Below are 21,326 nucleotides of genomic sequence, written 5' to 3' on the forward strand. Positions count from 1 at the left end.
GTATAGAGACAATGTTTGAAGTTTACTGAAGCAACCAAACCATAATGGGATTTCTCCATTGAAGCTATTGTTACCAAAGTCCAAATATTTCATCCGACGCAAATTAGTTAACTCAATGGGTAAAGAGCCTAGGAAACTATTTTGATGAATATCGAGCCAAGCAAGGAAAGATAGATTTCCCAATTGAGAAGAAATGGTGCCTGTGAGATCCATGCTTGACAAATTCAGAGCAGTGACCCTATAGTGTTTAGATCCACATGTGACACCAATCCAGCTACAAAAAGAGGTAGAAGTAGACCAATTGGTTGTCAAGAAATTGTGAGGATCATGAGTTATATGAGATTTGAGTGCTAGAAGAGCAGATTGATCAACGGTGATGCTAGAATATTTTGCAGACAAAATAACCCCAAAGGTTACGAATAGCAGCCCAAACATAAATGGAGGGAGGAAGCTTGGTTTTGCCATAAGGTTGGACATGGGTGTAAGGCGCATCATAAGGAGAGAAACAACCGAGTTTAATACTTTTTAATGTTAGTTCAATATTCTTTAAATACTTTTCTAATTTGAAAATTCGTCACATGAATTGATGAGTCCCAGTTGGTTGGATGGACCTACATTGGTGTTTTTCATGCGTTGAGCCATTATTAATCTCCCTCATATTGGGTTGCCTTTTACACTTTCTTCCATTCAAACATGAATTTGTAAAGTGGCCTCCTTTTTCACCATTAATTTCACACAAGCTTTCCACAAGAAATGTTGTTTTAAGACTGCATTATTCACGTTTGGGCCAAACAATGAATTATTTTTCATCTATCCTTCCCAACTTTTACCCTTACTTTCCATTTTCAATTATTCTTTGTTTGATAAATCAATCAAATCATGAAATGAAAAGACAAGTAATGTGAAACGTGTTTGATTGAGATCCTCAATTTATTTTCTTCACGGTTGCTCCCAATTTCTTTCTATTAACACACATTGGCAACATGAATTCAAAGAATCACCATTTTCTAGCAAGCCATTAATTTATTTTTTTAGCATTGTAGGCATTTTTTTTAGCACTAAACACAAAAATATTTGTAACTATTTTCCTAGCAAACCCTTAATTTATTTGTTGAGCATATTAGTGTCGTTTCATTTACCTATTTTTAAATATGCAAGTTTTGTTTAGTTTTATAGTACTTATGACAGCCCAAAAATAATTTAATTATAATACTCAAATTTATAGTTGAAATGATGATGAAAATTAGATGGAATAAAATAGTTCACGCTTATTAGTTTTGCTCAAATATAGGATACATCATCGAAGCCGAACATATATATATATATATTTAGAAACTTTTATTAGTTAGAAGTGATCATCTAATGTCAAACAACTCATACTATTGCATACAATATGTTTCCCTAAACTGTATGCTATTTATCTCTAGCCACAAATTATCAAAAACACATGTGCATTTTAAGCCAAACATTTATAATAGTGATAAGCGCCGTATTGATACAATTTCTTGCTAAGGAATCAGCAAACACACATATCTGCACATATAGACACACACATATATCTGCACATACAGACTACTAGGAACCCAAAAATGCCGCTAGACCCTAGATATAGTCTAGGTGAAAAGGGACTGAGGAGTTGAACAGTAAAGAAACTAGTAAGAACTCACATGATAATGAGCTTGTTGTAACAAGAATACAAAGATTGGGGCATAGTCTAGTTTCCAATTTCTATAGGCATAATTCCCTCCAAAGAGTTGTTATGCAATGATAAATACATCAACTCTTTACACTTGAATAAGCTATTTGAAATTCTACTAAAATTTAATTATGTGTCAAGCTTAATAATTGCAATTTAGAAATTTCATTATGTGTCAAGCTTAATAATTGCAATTTAGAAATGTTATCAAACATGTTGATAGTAGATGACCTATAATGAGATGATTAGTTTTGAAACTAATTTTTTACTGATGAAAATATATTTAAGATTTACACATGTAAGGAACCTGAATAAGAATTGTTATGAAAATATAACCAAATGAAGCTTGAAAAATTCCTAGCTATTATAGGAATCTGCCCTTCTAAATCATTGTTATATAATATCAACTGTTAAATATTTGAGTCGAAATTTATTATTTGAAAGAGTTTAATCATTTTAAGCTGTCTAATATTGAAAATATTAAATTAACTTTAGTAGAGTTTAATTATATATATTATATTCTAATATTTAATAAAATTACATCTTTTAATTCAAAAAAATATTTCAATCAATCATTTTTATTAATTTTCGAGTTCAAGCTTATATATATAATATATATGTTGAGCTAGAAATACTACAACAAGTTGAAATTTTTTAAAAGTATGAAATTTTGAATAGAAGTAACATATGCTAATGTGGAGTAATTGTTTCATATAATCCTTTTTATGATGAAATGATTGCTTAATTTACTTCATAACTTCTTACATTTGGACATAATAATGAGGTTTTAATCTTTTAAGGCAACTTTTATTTTATTTACTTTAAAAGATTGCATAAATTTAATAACAAAAAGGAGAATAAAAGAAACATGAAATTATACCTGTCAATTTGTTATTGCCAAGATAAAGCTCTCGAAGAGAAGTCAAGTTTCCAATAACAAGAGGAATTTCACCTGAAACATATAATTAAATCAGTCAAAATTTGTAAATATTTTCCTAGCAAACCCTTAATTTATTTGTTGAGCATTTTAGTGTCTGTTTCATTTACCTATTTTTAAATATGCAAGTTTTGTTTAGTCTTATAGTACTTATGATAACCCAAAAATATTTTAATTATAATACTCAAATTAACAATAAAAAATATTTATCTTTGTGCCAGAAAAAAATACCGCATAGATCATAAAAAGGAAAAACTAAAACATCCAAAAAAACACTAAACACAAAATTCATAGTTGTAGAGGAGAATTAGATACATTGGTCCCATAATATGTCACTCAAAATCTAAAAATCGTCCAACAAAAAGAAATCATCACTTTAGTTAATTAAAGCAAGAACAAATAAAGTTTTGGATGAACAAATATGAGAAGCAAAGAAAAATGATGGATCAAAAGTGACGAATAAGCTAATTTCTGCCATAAGGTAGATGATGAACTTAGGATGTGGAATTCCAATAAATTCCTAAACATACCTAAACTTTTGGCAATTCAAAATTAAATTCTAGTGGTAAAAATTATGAAATGAGTAATTATTTTACAGCAAAAAATGTGAGTATATAAAGAAAAATAAAAATAAAAATGTAGAGCAATATAAAAAGAAGTTTTAAGGTAAGTAGGTTTGTTATTTTTAAGAATATTAGTAAAGCAGGACATTTGGTTTTGCTTATATAAGAAGTTGTTTCATGCATAGGGATGTCATATTACCCATGTTTGCATTTAAATATTTGTATTAAGAAATATATTATTTGAAAGAGTTTAATAATTTTAAGCTGTCTAATAATAAATAAATTAGTCTAAGAAAAAATAATGCATCTTATACGAATATTCTTATATTTGTCTAATTTCAAAGTAGTTAAAGGATTAAATGTGTAATTAATTGTATTTTTAAAACGACAGTTATTTTTATTTATATACTTTCGGAGAAATTAGAAGTTTTAATAAAATAGTTGAAATAAGTGATTGTTTATGAGTAGGTGAAAATTAGATGAAAAAAACATATAATTAATAATTTATATATCTATTTCTCTCATACTATGGACTATGGCGGAGCAAAAATTAATAAAAAAAATCAAACGGATAGAAATAAATTAGTTACAAGCTTGATGTTAATTCAATAAATTTTTTTAAAAAAAACACACACATTGTTTTCCAAAGGAGAATAACAAAAAATATTTAAAAATATTGCATAAATTTAATAACAAAAAGGAGAATAAAAGAAACATGAAATTATACCTATCAATCTGTTATTAAAAAGATAAAGCATCTGAAGAGAAGCCAAGTTTCCAATAACAAGAGGAATTTCACCTGAAATGTATAATTAAATCAGTAAATATTTGTAAATATTTTCCTAGCAAACCTTTAATTTATTTGTTGAGCATATTAGTGTCGGTTGATTTACCTATTTTAATTATGACAACCCAAAAATATTTTAATTATAATACTTGAATTTATAGTTGAAATGATGATGACAATTAGAAGGAATAAAATAGTTCACGCTTAATAGTTTTGCTCAAATATAGGATACATCATCGAAGCTGAACAAATATATATATTTTTAGGAACTTTTATTAGTTAGCAGCGATTAGCTAATATCAAACAACTGATAGTATTGCATACAATATGTTTCCCTAAACTGTATGCTATTTATCTCGCCACAAATGATCAAAAACACATGTGCATTTTAAGCCAAACATTTATAATAGTGATAAGAGCCGTATTGATACAATTTTTTGCTAAGGAATCAGCAAACACACACACATATCTGCACATATAGACACACATATATCTGTACATACAGACTACTAGGAATCCAAAAATGTCGCCAGACCCTAGATATAGTCTAGGTGAAAAGGGACTAAGGAGTTGAACAGTAAAGAAACTAGTAAGAACTCACATGATAATGAGCTTTTTGTAACCAGAATACAAAGATTGGGGCAGAGTCAAGTTTCCAATTTCTATGGGCATAATTCCCTCCAAAGAGTTGTTACGCAATAATTAATACTTGAACCCTTTACACTTGAATAAGCTATTTGAAATTCTACTGAAATTTGATTATCTGTGGAGCTTAATAATTGCAATTTAGAAATGTTATCAAACATCTAGGCAGTAGATGACATAATGAGATGATTAGTTTTGAAACTATTTTTGTATTGGTAAAAAGATATATAAGATTTACACATGTATGGAACCTGGATAAGAATTATTATGAAAATATAACCAAATGAAGCTTGAAAAATTCCTAGCTATTATAGGAATCATTGTTATACAATATCAAATGTTATAAGAAATGATATTATACTTGTTATGTTGTTATTAGAAAGATTTATGATCTCGAGAGTAGTCAAATTGTTAATAGCCGAAAGGCTTTCACCTAAAATATATAATCAAATTTGTCAAAATAGCTTGATGATAGAACCCATGCACTTTATTTGTTTCTGTAATTAGAGAGAGAAGTCATGTACTCTGTTTCTCTTATATTAAACTTATGGCTGAAAACAGTTTGAGATTGTTTTCTCAAAATACTTACTTATATTCTTTGACTTATCTTTAGATTGTGTTTATTGTTATCCCCTTCTTCACTAATACTCATCATCATCATCTTTCTTGATAAGCCAATCTCTAAGTTTTGAAATATATAAAACAAACAACGGTGACCATTAATATATCGCCCAAAATCTCAAAATCATTTAACACAAAGAAAATCATTGCTTTGATTAATTTAAGCTGAGAACAAACAACAATTGAGGGTGAACCCAAAGAAAAATGATGGATGAAAAGCCAAGATGAAGAAGCCAATTTCTACCATAAGGTTTTGTTTGGGTATAAGGCAAATCATAAGGAGACGAATAACTGAATTTAATAAATTTTAATCATTCTTCAGTATCTTTAAAATTTTCATTCCAAGGATGTAGGTGCAACATCCCTTGATTATAATGTAAAATTTCAAATTTCCATAGGGATACTTGCACCCAAAGAGTTGTTATAGAATGATAAAAATGTTAACTCATTGCACTTGATTAAACTATTTGGAATTCTACCCGAAATCTTATCGCCTCTCAACTTTAAGACTTGCAGTTTAGATAGGTTATCAAATATTTCTAACGGTAGATGACCTACAACGATAATATTATTACCTAGTTTTGACATTTCTAGTTTTGAGAAATTGCTTAGGGTAGATAGGGATAACACCAGTGAAGTTGTTGCTATACAAATACAAGCTTTTAAGTTTTAGAAATTATTGTTGCCAAAGTTGAAATATTCTAACTGATGCAAACTAGTGTACTCAATGGGTAAACAAACATAGAAACTATTGTTACAAATGTTGAGTTTGGCAAGGAAAGAAGATTTCCAGTTGAGATGGTATGGTGTTTGTGAAATCCATACCTAATGCATCAAGAGTTGTGATGTTTGAATTTATAAGTAAAAGTAATCTATGAGATTTTAGTGCTACAAGGTTGATTTGATTAACGGTGAAATTAGGTAGGGGATAAGGCTATTCAGAGAGGAGGGAAATAGTTGAGTGTAATACTTATATAATGTTCAAAATTCTACAAATACTTTGATTCTATGGATTAAGGCAGAGAACCTGACCATTTGAGAAAGAATTAGCCACAATTATTGGGCTACAACCCCAAAACAGGGACAGCCTTAACATACCCACAACTAATGTTCAATATTCTATAAATACAAAAAAAAAAATAGTCGAAGTATTAAATATATAATTGATTGGAGAGAAGTCAAAAGCTAATTAATAATATATAGGGATTGCATAAATGTAACAACAAAAAGAAAAAATGATATTATACCTGATAAGTTATTATAAGCAAGATCAATAACTTCGAGAGTGGTCAAGTTTCCAATAGTTGATGGGATTTTACCTAAAAATATAAAGAAACTGGTCAAAATAGCTTGGTGCTAGAATTATGTTATATTTGTGTGTGTACTTGTTTTTAAGCAAAAGTATTATAGTAAGAAGTTAAAATATTGTAATTAATTAGTAATATATAGCACCTGGTGGAGGAGGGAAAATACCAAAATGAGCTTTATAAAATGCAGTTTTTCGGGAATATAGAAAGTTGACATCAATGAGTCTCTCAACTCCACAAGTTTTTGCGCAAAAATGAAAACTAACAATATTTAAGCACATGAAATGCAATGAAAACAAACAACAGTTCTCAACCTAAAAAAAGTTTGGTTCTGCTAGCACTGAACTTAGTGGTTATTGTTTAAAGTCCCGCTTCACTACTTAAAACAACTGTTGATGGAAATTAGATAAAAATGAATGAAACAATAACCAGGCATTGTTTACCTTTGAAATGGTTGATACCAAGACCCAAAGTCTTGAGCAAAGTCAAATTTTCAATTTCTGTAGGTATACTTCCCTCCAAGGAGTTGTTAAACAATGATAAAAACTTCAGCTCTTTGCACTTGAATAAACTATTTGGAATTCCACCGGTAATTTGATTCCCACCCAAGCTCAACCTTTCTAGTTTTGACAAATTGCCTAGAGTAGATGGGATAACACCAATGAAGTTGTTAAGGTATAGAGACAATGTTTGAAGTTTACTGAAGCAACCAAACCATAATGGGATTTCTCCATTGAAGCTATTGTTACCAAAGTCCAAATATTTCATCCGACGCAAATTAGTTAACTCAATGGGTAAAGAGCCTAGGAAACTATTTTGATGAATATCGAGCCAAGCAAGGAAAGATAGATTTCCCAATTGAGAAGAAATGGTGCCTGTGAGATCCATGCTTGACAAATTCAGAGCAGTGACTCTATAGTGTTTAGATCCACATGTGACACCAATCCAGCTACAAACGGAGGTAGAAGTAGACCAATTGGTTGTCAAGAAATTGTGAGGATCATGAGTTATAAGAGATTTGAGTGCTAGAAGAGCAGACTGATCAACGGTGATGCTAGAATATTTTGCAGACAAAATAACCCCAAAGGTTGCAAATAGCAGCCCAAACATAAACGGAGGGAGGAAGCTTGGTTTTTCCATAAGGTTGGATATGGGTGTAAGGCGCATCATAAGGAGAGAAACAACCGAGTTTAATACTTTCCTAATGTTAGTTCAATACTTCGTAAGTTTATAGTAATTCCAACTGCGAGATGATCACAAATTCCAATTGGCAATTGGAAAATGAGAGAGATGTTTATGTTTTTTTTCATTTTCAAATATAATAAAAGCGATTGACGGAAGGGAAAACTTTCTCCTTGGTTTAAAAGTCCAGATATCAATTACAAGACATAAAAAACAAAGACAAGTATTGGGGGCCAGCAGATTGAAACTATTTGATTTAGTCTAATTATTACAACATGTTTGATTGAAACTATTTTGTAATCTCTGATTAAATAAATATTGAGAGGAAAAGACTTAAATTTTCTCTTTTTCCTTAGCTATAAAATTGAATTTCTAGTTTGGATTACATGCCTGTGGTTCTCATCTCTAGTTATGTAAGGCTGAGTGGCTGTTAGTTAGATGGACCTACATTGAAAACATGAATTGAAAAGATAAGTAATAGAAACTTTGTCATATTTAGACAAATATCAACCACATCTTTATTAACTTTTTACATTTCTTATCCCAATATTCAAAACCAAACAATAATACATTCATTGCATGTTCCTTTTCTCAAATATCATTTTATTTAATGTCATTAGAGATTACTCTATTCTTTTTTCTTTGTGATAAAAATTATTAAACAAAAATTATTACAAATGTTGTAGGAATCTATCCTTTGAGATTGTTTGATTCTAGTTTTTGACAAATTGCTCAAAGTTGATGGGATAAAACAAGTGAGTTTGATGGTGTTCGGAAACAAGCTTCGATGTTTAGTGAGATCAAAATTTGTTGGCAAATTAAATTACTCAATGGGTAAATATCCATGGAAGTTATTGTCCTAGAGTGGGGCTGGACTTGGATGGTGTCTGCGAGACTCATTGTTATCAAATTCAAAGTGGCAGTAATATCGATTAAATTACAACTAGAAATAAAAACAGATCAGTTGATTTGGTTGCGAAGAGGTTTCGAGGGTCATGCTTTTTCCCTATCATCCCAAGTACTACTAAGTCAGTACCCCTCTAAATGGGGAGAACTTTGTTGATGTTTCATTGGTTTAAAAGTCCAAATACCAATTGTAAGGCATCAAAACAACAAAGACAAGTACTGGGGACCAGCTGAAGAGAGTGAGTGACATGGTTTGATTTAGAGTCTCATGATTGCAACATGTTTGATCGTGATATGATTGTAATGTCTAACAAAATATATACCAAGATGGAAAGACCTGTTTTTCTATAAAATCTAAATTTCTAGTTTTGAAGACATGCCTTTGGTTCTCATCTCTTACTTGTTCTGCACGGCTAAGTCGCAGTTGCTTCGATGGGCCCATGTTGGAAACATGAATTGAAAAGAATGCCAACAAGTAATAGAAACTTTGTAATATTCAGATAGATCAAATTAAGCTTTGTGTGGACCATTCTCAAATAATTACATTGGCAATCCTGAATTTAATAATCTAATCATTGAATTTAACAATATAATTATAGTTGCCTTGCATTTAAAATTTTGAATTAATCTAATACCTCTATCATTTCAGTCCAAAACTTTGTTTATTTCATATATATTATATAAAGCAAAGTTTATAAGTGTTTTTGAATGTAACTAAGTAAGCATGTTTCTTCTACCGCGAGTCAAAAGTTTGCAGCAATTTTAGCCATTTCGTACACTATATATCATTATATTGTTGCCTTAATTAAAGCAGAATAATATATATTTCCATAAGTTTTTAAAATATCATAAATTTCCATTGGGAATTTTGTTGGTGTATTCTAAATTACATAATAATCAGAAATATGAAAGATTTCCATATATTCTCGCCTTTTAGTATAAGTAATAATAAAATTTTTTATTGATTCACTTTTACTACGAAAATAAAATAAAAAATTACAAAATTAGTACCGTAAATCAATTTTGGTTTAAAATTTTAAACCTACATATTAAAGATCTCCTAACAATTTTACTTTATAAGAGCACAGTTTATGGAATAATTTTTATATCCAATCAAAGGCTTTTCATTCTTATAAATATCGGAAATTATAAAGCTAATCTTTATGTAGAAAATCTGATAGGTAAGTAGCATAGCATCCATCTAATAGATTAAGAAATCTGTAGTCTAATAAATTATAATCTTCTTTGATCTCGTTTGCATAACATCCATCTAATTTTGAGAAATCTTCTCTTTTAATTTCAAAATTGTAATTAAATAGTTTTATCCAATTAAATAATAATAATTTATGGCATGGTGATGTCTATAATTTCATAAAATAATTACTCTAATCTAATCCATGTCTCTTCCTTTCTGGTTTATCAAGCAATAAATTCCCTTCGATTTCACCTAACTTGTTATAATAATGTTTTTTTAAATTACTTAAAGAAGAAAATTTGTGATGTTATACTTAAATTGAATCTTTCGATTTAATAGGAATTGATTTTAAATTAGAAAGATCAAAATTTAAGTAGAATCACTTAGGGATCCAGTGGGGCAAGTTTTGCGGGTCCCGCCCTACTTTGTGCTCAATTGACAGTGAGATGGGGACAAAAATTAAACCCGTTGTGAGTGGTGGGGTAGGCGTGGGTATGACCTTGTACCTACCTCATCCCCACCTACCCCATCCCATCCCGCATAATATAATAAGCATATTTAAAAAATAAACATTTATAAAAAAATAATTTAATAATTATTTTAATAGTATTTAATTTTTGCTCTTGTGTTGCATTTGAAGATATTTATGATGTATTTAAGATATTGTTTATATTTTGATATTATGTAATGACTTTATTTTTTGAATTTTTAAACTTGAAATTATATCTTATTTATCAATTAAAGGTCGTAACGACTTACCTTTTTTTTTTAAATAGTGACAGTTAGAATAATGTCACATATGTGGTGGGAGTTTGGAGGATAAATATTTTATACTTTTGTCACAAAAAGTTTGTTTATTTTATTTAACTGATACTTATAAATATATTATACAAAGTGGGTCATAAGGCAAGTATAGTGGGGATTAGGTGGGTTTGAGACCCACGTGGGTGGTAGGGAGAGGATGAATTTGAGTTTTGTACCCGTAACGGGTCACAGGACAGAGATGGGGATGAAAATTCTTGGTGGGGATGGGGATGAAAACGGTGTAAGTCAAAGTCTGTGTAATTTGTAGTAATGCATACCAAGAAGGAATCTTCTACCCTCTCTCTTTCTATTTCTGTGTATTGTTTGTTTGGATGTGTTTTGTCTTGTGTTGATCTGAATTGTTTTGTTCCAGTGATGTTAAGTCTTTGACAAGTAATACGAGTAATATTGGGCTCCAACCACAATACACAGTAAAGAATGAAAGCCAGAAAAATGCAAGACTGCATGTCTACACCATTACTTATTTTTTTCTTTGTGATAAAATTTATTAACAACAAATGCTATGCTTGTTTTATGGATAAAGTAATGTTTATTTAATATATCCCCAACAATATCAGTCTGATTTACTGAAAAATATATATATATATCCACAACAATAAATTAATTTAGTTATTACGTTTCATCCAATAATAATATTTTCACTATTACCAAATTTTTTCTCTTTTAATAATTGTTTGGAAAATGGCTTCAAGATGAATTTAGACAAATAGTTTAGTAGTAGATTAAATTCTTTGGATATATTAACCAAATCCACACCAGAAAAATTTACCTATGATGGATTTAATTGAACATATAAAATAATAACTTGTTAGAAGGGTTGATTAATTGGAAAGCATAGAATGGGTTAATCAATTAGAAAGCAAGAATTTATAAAACTTAAGGATATAATTTTGTATTGGAATTGTTCAGTGGGATGAAGAATAAATTTCAAGTAGCAAAAGGATGGAGCCATCTCTCTCCCTTCCATATTAAGTCTTTTGCAAATCTTCAAGAATAGGCTGATGTACAATTATTTTACTTTGAATGCATGAGTCTATGGTAAGGAAGGGGTCCCAGCAGTAAGGTAAAATGGTAAGTGTTGAAACAGAAAATAAAAGAAATGTAACCGCTGTGGGTCTTATGGAATTAGTATGATTTAACGATGACGGAGTCTTATGGTGCTTTGGAATCATCGTTTTTTTTAAGATGATTTGATTTGGTGAAATGGAGAGGGCCCGATGTGGGTATTTGGTTGCATATTTATTGTTGTACAAAAATCTTGCTAGTTGGAGGATCAACTTTCCTTTTAATTTTAATAAAAATTATATATGAACTTGTGAACTTGTATTCAAATTGAATCTTTCCATTGAGTCGCTCTTGCAAGTCAATGCAGCAATCATGAACCATATTATTAATACCCAGCTAAGATCGTGGACGTTTTCTACTCTATAACTTTCTCCTAAATGCTTCATTCCAGTGAAAAGTGCTGCAATTCCTACGGGAATGGCACCTTTGCCGATAATTACATGGAAATACTCCCAAATTAATTAATCTCTTTGTGGAAGCGTCCTCCCCATTTGTTGGGTATGGGTCCCACTATGTGGGAAACCCATATTTTCTGCCACAATATTTTGTCTTCCTTTTTTTGGTTTTGTCAAAAGCCAATTTTTTGGCTTATTAACGTGGGAGTGGGCAGAAATCTCTGCAGAGAGCTAAAAAAAAAATAGAGAGAAAGAGAATAGAAAAATCAGTTTTTCAAGCTTGGTGCAGCAGTGATCAACTCTTCATCGAAGGTCCATCCGTGGTTCGATTGAGCTGATTTTTGGACAGCAGCTAGGTGATAAGGTGTTCTTGACTTTGTACGGTCGGATTTTTCATCCGAGACTTGTAGCGTCAGAATTACCCATTTTTCAGCAGCTACGTTTTTGGTGATGTTCTCTCATTTTTCTCTCTTTTGCTAAAGATTACATATTGTTAGCCTTGTCGGAGTTGAATGCTTGTTGTAGGCTTGATATTGTGATCTTGTAGTTGAACATTTGATGATAGTGGAACTCTTTATCGGACTCTAAAGTCCCGTGGTTTTTACCCTTGATTTAGAGGGGTTTTCCACGTAAAAATATCGGTGTCTCTATTTATTTTTGTTGTGGTTGCATTAGTTGATTTGTGGTTGATTAAGGTTGCTAGAGAACATATCTTGTGCTATTGTGCTTGCCATAATTTTTGACAGGAGTTATAAGGAGAGAAAGAACACCTGTTGTGCTTTCGCTTTGTTTCGGTTGTTCGGTTTCTTCCCAACAAACTGGTATCAGAGCTTGGTTATTGTGTCAGATAATTATGGAAATTAATACGAGTAAGATGATTATGTTGAATGGCACAAATTATCAACTTTGGCAGAATAAATGAAGGACTTGTTGTTTGTGAAGGCTTTGCATCTTCCGGTCTTTACTACTCAAAAACCCGATTCGAAAAGTGATGAAGAATGGGAATTTGAGCATCAACAAGTGTGTGGCTTTATTCGGCAATTTGTTGAAGAAAATGTTTACAACCACATTGATCAGGAGACACATGCTCGAACATTGTGGGAGAAGCTTGAAAGCTTGTATGCTTCGAGGTCGGGCAATAACAAGTTATTTTTGCTGAAGAAAATGATGGCGCTGAAATATAAAGAAGGAATGTCTATAGCTGACCATGTTAGTGAATTTCAGAGTGTGATGAATCAGTTGCTTGGTATGGGTGTCAAATTTGATGACGAGATTTTAGGACTTTGGTTGCTTGCTACTCTACCAGACTCTTGGGAGACCTTTCGAGTCTCACTCATTAATTCTGCCCCACAGGGTATTATTACTTTGGATTTGGCTAAGAGTGGTGTGTTGAATGAAGAGGTTAGAAGAAGATCTCAGGGTTCTACATCACAGTCCAAGGTGTTGGTTATCGAGAACAGGGGGAGAAACAGAGACAAAGATGGAAAGGGTAGAGATAAAAGCCGAAGCAAGTCAAGATCGAGATACAAGAATCTTGAGTGTCATCATTGTGGTAAGAAAGGTCATATCAAGAAATATTGCTTCAAGTAGAAGAAAGAGAACAAAGGTGGTGGTGATAAACACGATCGGAATGACGATGAAAAATCCGAGCGTGTTGCTACTGTTACTCGTGAAGATTTGTTAGTTATTTGTGATGAGAATTTGGTCAGCCTAGCATGCGACGAGACTAGTTGGGTGATTGATACTGGTGCATCACTTCATGTCACGTCGAGGAAGGAATTCTTCACATCTTATACTCCTGGTGATTTTGGGGTATTGAAGATGGGTAATGATGGTTTGGTTTCAGTTATTGGTATGGGAGATGTTAGCTTGGTAAGTAACAATGGAACAAAGTTAACTCTCAAGGATGTCAGACATGCACCGGATGTCCGTTTGAATTTGATTTCTGCAGGAAAACTTGATGATGAGGGATTCTGTAACACCTTCAGTGAAGGGCAGTGGAAGCTGACTAAAGGCTCCTTAGTTGTGGCTCGAGGAAAGAAGAGCTCAAATTTGTACTTGATGCAAGCTTTGACTTCTCGAGAGACGGTGAATGTGACACTGAATGACAACTCAACTGAGTTGTGGCATAAACGACTCAGTCACATGAGTGAGAAGGGGCTTAGCTGTTTAGCGAAGAAGAATCAACTTTCGGGTTTAAAGAATGCTACACTGAAGAATTGTGCTCATTGTCTAGCAGGAAAATAGAAAAGAGTTTCATTTAGTAGCCATCCTCCTCATAAGAAATCAGAGTTGCTAGAGTTGGTCCATTCAGATGTTTGTGGTCCGATAAAAGTAAGATCACATGGTGGTGCACTTTACTTTGTGACTTTCATTGATGATTGTTCAAGAAAGCTATGGGTTTACACTTTGAAGTCTAAAAATCAAGTCTTTGAGGTGTTTAAACAGTTTCAAGCATCAGTTGAAAGGGAAACTGGGAAGAAGTTGAAGTGCATTCGTACTGATAATGGTGGCGATTACACAGGGTCGTTTCATGAGTATTGTCTGCGACAGGGAATCAGACATCAGAGAACACCACCAAAGACTCCACAGTTAAATGGGTTAGCTGAAAGAATGAACCGAACATTGATTGAGAGAGTCAGATGTTTGTTGTCAGATGCAAAGTTACCAAGATCGTTTTGGGCTGAAGCTTTGAATACAGTGACACATGTGATAAATCTGTCTCCTAGTGTTCCTTTGAAAGGTGATGTGCCAGATAGAGTTTGGTTTGGTAAAGACGTGTCATATGATCACCTACGTGTGTTCGGTTGTAAAGCATTTGTTCATGTTCCAAAGGATGAAAGATCCAAGTTGGATGCCAAGGCTCGACAATGCATTTTTATTGGTTATGGTCTAGATGGTGAGTTTGGTTATAGACTCTATGATCCAGTTCAGAAGAAACTCGTGAGAAGCAGAGATGTTGTCTTCATTGAGGATCAGACCATTGATGACATTGATAAGACGGAGAAAGTGGATTCACAAGGTAGTGGTGACTTGATCGATGTGAATCCGGTTCCCCTAGACTCTTCACCAGATCCTATCCAGGATGATGTGCATGGTGATGTTAGTGGTGACCATCAGACTATAGGTGACTTTGATACTCCCATGGATGATGTTGTGAATGATCAACAACAAGCACCTATAGCTCCACCAGCAGTTCCACTTCGAAGGTCTTCCAGAGATCGACGATCTTCTGTCAGGTATTCTCCTATGAATATGTTCTTTTGACTGACGGGGGAGAACCTGAATGTTATGAAGAGGCTATGGAGAGTGAATGCAAAGATCAGTGGGTTGAAGCGATGAAAGACGAACTTCAATCCTTGCATGAGAACCATACTTTTGAATTGGTGAAACTGCCTAAGGGCAAAAGAGCTTTGAAGAATCGGTGGGTTTACAGGTTGAAGCAAGAAGAGAAGTCTTCATTTCCACGATACAAAGCTAGATTGGTTGTCAAGGGTTATACTCAGAAAAAAGGGGTTGATTTTGAAGAAATATTTTCTCCGGTTGTGAAGATGTCCTCTATCAGAACTATACTGAGTTTGGTAGCTTGTTATGACCTAGAGGTTGAACAAATGGATGTGAAAACTGCTTTTCTTCATGGTGACTTGGAAGAAGAGCTTTACATGGAGCAGCCAGAGGGTTTTGTTGCACAAGGGAAAGAGGACTATGTGTGCAGATTGAAGAAGAGCTTGTATGGTTTGAAGCAAGCTCCAAGGTAATGGTACAAGAAGTTTGAGTCTGTTATGGGGGAGCAAGGCTACAAGAAGACTACTTCTGATCATTGTGTGTTTGTTAAGAGATTCTCTGGTGATAATTTTATTATTCTTTTGCTCTATGTTGATGATATGCTTATTGTTGGTCAGAATGCTTCTAGAATTGAGAAGTTGAAACAAGAGTTGAGTAAATCCTTTGCAATGAAGGATTTGGGGCCAGCAAAGCAAATTCTTGGCATAAGACTGACACGTGATAGAAAGGCCAAGAAATTATGGTTATCACAAGAGAGGTGCATTGAGAAAGTACTTCAAAGGTTTAGTATGGACAAAGCTAAAGCGGTGAATACTCCCTTTGCTATGCACTTTAGATTGAGTGTTAAGCATAGTCCTTCCACAGAAAAGGAGAAGGAAGAGATGCAGAAAATTCCTTACTCTTCAGCCGTGGGTAGTTTGATGTACGCAATGGTTTGCACGAGACCAGACTTGGCTTATGCCGTTGGTACAGTTAGTCGGTTTCTTTCTAATCCAGGCAGAGAGCATTGGAATGCAGTGAAGTGGATTATGAGATATGTTCGTGGCACTTCCAACATGAAACTTTGTTTCGGCAATGAGAAACCTGTTCTTGTTGGGTATACAGATTCAGACATGGCCGGAGACATTGACTCGAGGAGATCTACTTCAGGTTACTTAATCACTTATGCAGGGGGAGCTGTGGCATGGCAATCGAGACTGCAAAAGTGTGTTGCATTGTCCACCACCGAATCAGAGTTCATTGCAGCAACCGAAGCGTGTAAGGAGATGCTTTGGATGAAGAAGTTTGTGCATGAGCTTGGTTTTACTCAGGAGAAGTATGTCCTGTACTGTGATAGCCAGAGTGCTATTCATCTTGGTAAGAACTCAACTTTTCATGCTAGATCTAAGCATATTGATGTGAGGTACCATTGGATACGAGATGTTCTTGAAGCTAAGCTGTTAGAGCTTGAGAAGATACACACTAATGATATTGGTGCTGATATGTTGACGAAGGCCTTACCAAGAGGAAAGTTTGAAGCATGTTGTTTCACCTCCGGCATGGAGGCATTCCCCACATAGTTGGAGGGGGAGATTTGTTGGGTATGGGTCCCACTATGTGGGAAACCCATATTTTCTGCCACAATGTTTTGCCTTCCGTTTTTTGGTTTTGTCAAAAGCCAATTTTTTGGCTTATTAACGTGGGAGTGGGCAGAAATCTCTGCAGAGAGCTAAAAAAAATAGAGAGAAAGAGAATAGAAAAATCAGTTTTTCAAGCTTGGTGCAGCAGTGATCAACTCTTCGATCGAAGGTCCATCCGTGGTTCGATTGAGCTGATTTTTGGACAGAAGCTAGGTGATAAGGTGTTCTTGACTTTGTACGGTCGGATTTTTCATCCGAGACTTGTAGCGTCAGAATTACCCATTTTTCAGCAGCTACGTTTTTGGTGATGTTCTCTCATTTTTCTCTCTTTTGCTAAAGATTACATATTGTTAGCCTTGTCGGAGTTGAATGCTTGTTGTAGGCTTGATATTGTGATCTTGTAGTTGAACATTTGATGATAGTGGAACTCTTTATCGGACTCTAAAGTCCCGTGGTTTTTACCCTTGATTTAGAGGGGTTTTCCACGTAAAAATATCGGTGTCTCTATTTATTTTTGTTGTGGTTGCATTAGTTGATTTGTGGTTGATTAAGGTTGCTAGAGAACATATCTTGTGCTATTGTGCTTGCCATAATTTTTGACAGGAGTTATAAGGAGAGAAAGAACACCTGTTGTGCTTTCGCTTTGTTTCGGCTATTCGGTTTCTTCCCAACACCATTAGCAGGTTTCTCCGGTCTGAGATATGCATTCATTGGTTGCACAGAGGCAGAAACTATGGCAACAATACCAAGCTGAACATGTAACGAGCTGACATAGAAACCTCGAAGTTCGGCAACTGCAAAAAGAACACCAAGTATAATAATTGTTAATCCTGAATATTGTAGGTAAATATGAATTTGGTACCATCCATCACCCTTTACATGTTTTAGGTATCTAGCAGCCAATATTCCACCAGGAATCAAAATACCCCAGGAGAGGAACAGCATAAACCCATGTACAGCTTTGACAGGTTGTAAACCTTGCTCAGCCTCGGAAGAACCACGGATAAGCAGCACTTGCACTGACAGTATGCATGTTTTTCTCACTGAGATGTTCATCAGTCCACTTTGAACCCATTGCCCATATGACTTTAAGAGGAGTTGTAGGATCAACAATGTTCTTGCACTCTGGCTTATCATTTTGATTGCATGATGGTTTTAATAGACGTGTGAATTCCAAAGTAATGATGCCATCTTCTGACCTGCACCTGACGTGTGTCAGATTCTCATTTATTGGATGGATGTTCAAGGGATACTTTCCATCAATGCAATATGTATTTAAATGCCATTTTACAGTATCACCAATCCAGCCCACATATGCATAGCTATTCACCATCCCATTACCGAAACCTATTGCAAGATAACCACTCTTATTCACACCAAGGGCAGCAATAGTTATTGAATCTTCTGATAACGTCCAAAAGAAAGTAACTTGATCATCTAAATGCACACTAGTGTTATACATATCAGACAGGGCACCATCAAAATCTTGAACTTTCCATCCCATCTTCTCTTGGTACAAGGATTGATAATACACTTGATCGGGGGTATTCCTATCAGGAACCGAAATCAATTCGTGAGGATTTGCTACAACTCCTTCCGCTTCTGGCTCTCCAGAATAAATAGTCTCAGTTGCATTCCTTAATGTAGCATTCCCACCTAGAGAATCTGAAGTAATATACAATGCAACATCATGCCCTACTTACACCAAAAACTTAACTGGAACCCCTCTTTCCACTCTCAACACCGGTGCTTACTTATTATTAATACACAAAACCTTAGTCAGACTTGGTGGATTTGGATAATGCAACACCTCCCCTGTTGTAGCAACAAGGGAGACTTCTGTATCAGCAATAATCAACTATTGATCCTCATTATCATTAGCATCCAATGGCCCGAAACAATCATCTACCTTCTCTGAAACATGAAGCACCAAATGTCCTTATCCAACCTTCTCTGGACCCCCATGAAATTGGGGCAAAAAATGAGACTGATTTTCATTCGGTGGTTTCATCAACCCTAATGCCCAAATAACCCTCAGATCCTCATTAGGATACACAGGCAAATCATACTTCTTACCTGTCGAATCCAATGGTTTCCTAAACATAATTAAAGAAACCCCATCTCTCCTATGTCCATAAACCAACATAGTATTATTCACCATTATGCCATTTTTCGAGTTCTCATAAACTACATCAGGGAAAACACCTATAGCTGTACGATCTTTAGAACTCAACTTACATTCACTATAAGCCGTAATGTAAAAATCATCAACAAAAGGCCTACCTTCCTCAGTAAAACTTGCCACCGTAACATCAGCTTCGGACATCAGCTCTTTCGTCCTATTCGGATTCGCCCACCCAAATGCCATGTAATAGGTCGTCGGCGCCCCTGCTTCTAACCCGATCTCGATCCAATTTTCCTCCACATTCAAGTTCCACCGGACCCTATAATTATTCGAAAAATTCTTACAATTATCAAACACTGTATACACCGTGTCTGAAACCAAATCTGACTCGTTTCGAGGGAGGGTGACATGGCCGAAGTCTGAGGTGCTGGCGATGTCCCAGATTGAAAGAACGTTGATCTGGTCCCAGGTTATGTCGGGGAGCAATTGGACTGAAAACGATGCATTTTTGTAAGCTGTTTGATTGAGGCGTTGATCAGAGATAGGGAACCCGCTGGTGAGGTCAAAGAAGTTGAGGGAGATGGCACCCCAAAAAACGACGTCAGATGAGCCAGATAACATGTCAAATAATTATTCATAAATTTATACATTCTTTGCATATTCTTGGGTACCTACAATAGGTCCTTGAATATCAACGACATGAGTGACGCTGCTACAGACTCAGAATCTCCTTTTGAGCGAGACATGTGTTTAGAGGGATCTCATGACTTTGAAAATGACATAGATTGTAGCCCATCTCCGGACTTGTTAAGGATGGTAGAACAAGATGAAAAACAGATCCTACCTTACAAAGAATCAATGGAGTCCATGGCTTTTCTCTATGTGGGGCATGGATGTCATTAGGCTGATTTTGGCAAAAGCTTCTAGCGGTCAAGAATTCATCTTTGCAGCCGTCGATTACTTCACTAAGTGGGTGGAAGCTGCTTCATATGCTAATATCACAAAGTCGACTGTCAGCAAATTTTTGAAAAAATCATATGTCGGTATGAAATGCCAAAAAGGATCATATCCAACAATATACTAAATTTGAACAACAACACGATATCAAAAGTTGGCTGTCTGTTCAAGATTAACACCATATCGCCCCAAAGTGAACAGTACAGTGGAGGTAAAAAAAAAGTGAACCTCTACTGGGGCAACATCTTTCTCTTTGGCTTATTGCAATTTTTTACCCATTGAAGTCGAGATTCTTTCATTGGAACTTTTTGTGGATCTAATCTCGATTGAAGAGGAGTGTTCAAAGTTATCTGTCATGGTCAAATATACCAAAAGCAAATGATGCAAGCTCACTAAAAAAGTTTGCCCCAAAGAATTCCATGAGAGAGATCTAGTAACGAAGAAGATTCTTCCCATACAAAAAGAACTTCATAAGAAAGTGGATGTCAAACTCGGAAGGACCTTATGTGGAAGGTCTTATATAGAAAAGTGTTGATTTTGATCAGAAGGGATAACAAGGACATGCCTAATCCTATGAGTTCAGATTCAATCAAAAAATATTTCAAAAAAGAGAGAGAAGAAGAAAAGAATAGAAAAAGAAAAAGGAAAGGCCAAGGTGAAAACCAGCAAAGGGCGCCTTGAGACCAAAAGGGATTTGAGTTGAAAACCCGCAAAGGGTGGCTCAAGTTTTGGATAAAAATGGGGCATGAAGGGATCAGAGCAACTCAAATTTTAATCAGATTGGAGCATGTGGTGATCTTGCTATACCTGAGTCAATAAGAAAGGGTAGACGACATCTTGAGGCATCGACAAAGTCCTGTAGATCTCCTAAACACATGTTAAACTCAGAATGGTCTTTCAAAGAGTTTGTATACATAAGTTCAAGCTACGATATCTGGGGCACCTAATCTTAATACTATTTATATTGAATTTGCTATCTTGGAATACTTTATTCTTTTTCAAGATACGTGTTCCCAATCAATTCCTCTTTTATTCTTACTATCCTTGATAATTTATTAATTTCGAGCCATGCTCCCAAATCAATTCTATTTTATCCATTGTTATGGTCTTTTTGTAAGCATGTTACATTAGAATAACAATTAATGGATTGAATATTCAAGCAAAAGAAGTTTTGCATATTACTCTAGAAGTTTCTAAATAATATAGGAACTTGAAA

At 34.3% G+C, this 21,326-nt stretch overlaps 1 protein-coding gene across 1 annotated transcript in view; it reads right to left on the minus strand.

The window, feature by feature from the left end:
* Positions 1 to 21,326, minus strand: part of LOC107935666 (receptor-like protein 53) — a 152,411-nt gene that overhangs the window by 22,901 nt on the left and 108,184 nt on the right. The window contains exon 18 of the mRNA XM_041104895.1: positions 2,577 to 2,648. Within this exon, the coding sequence (XP_040960829.1) occupies positions 2,577 to 2,648 (72 nt within the window). The remainder of the gene's footprint in view (positions 1 to 2,576; positions 2,649 to 21,326) is intronic.

This window comes from Gossypium hirsutum, chromosome D11 (assembly GCF_007990345.1).
Source record: "Gossypium hirsutum isolate 1008001.06 chromosome D11, Gossypium_hirsutum_v2.1, whole genome shotgun sequence".
NCBI classification, from domain to species: domain Eukaryota; kingdom Viridiplantae; phylum Streptophyta; class Magnoliopsida; order Malvales; family Malvaceae; genus Gossypium; species Gossypium hirsutum.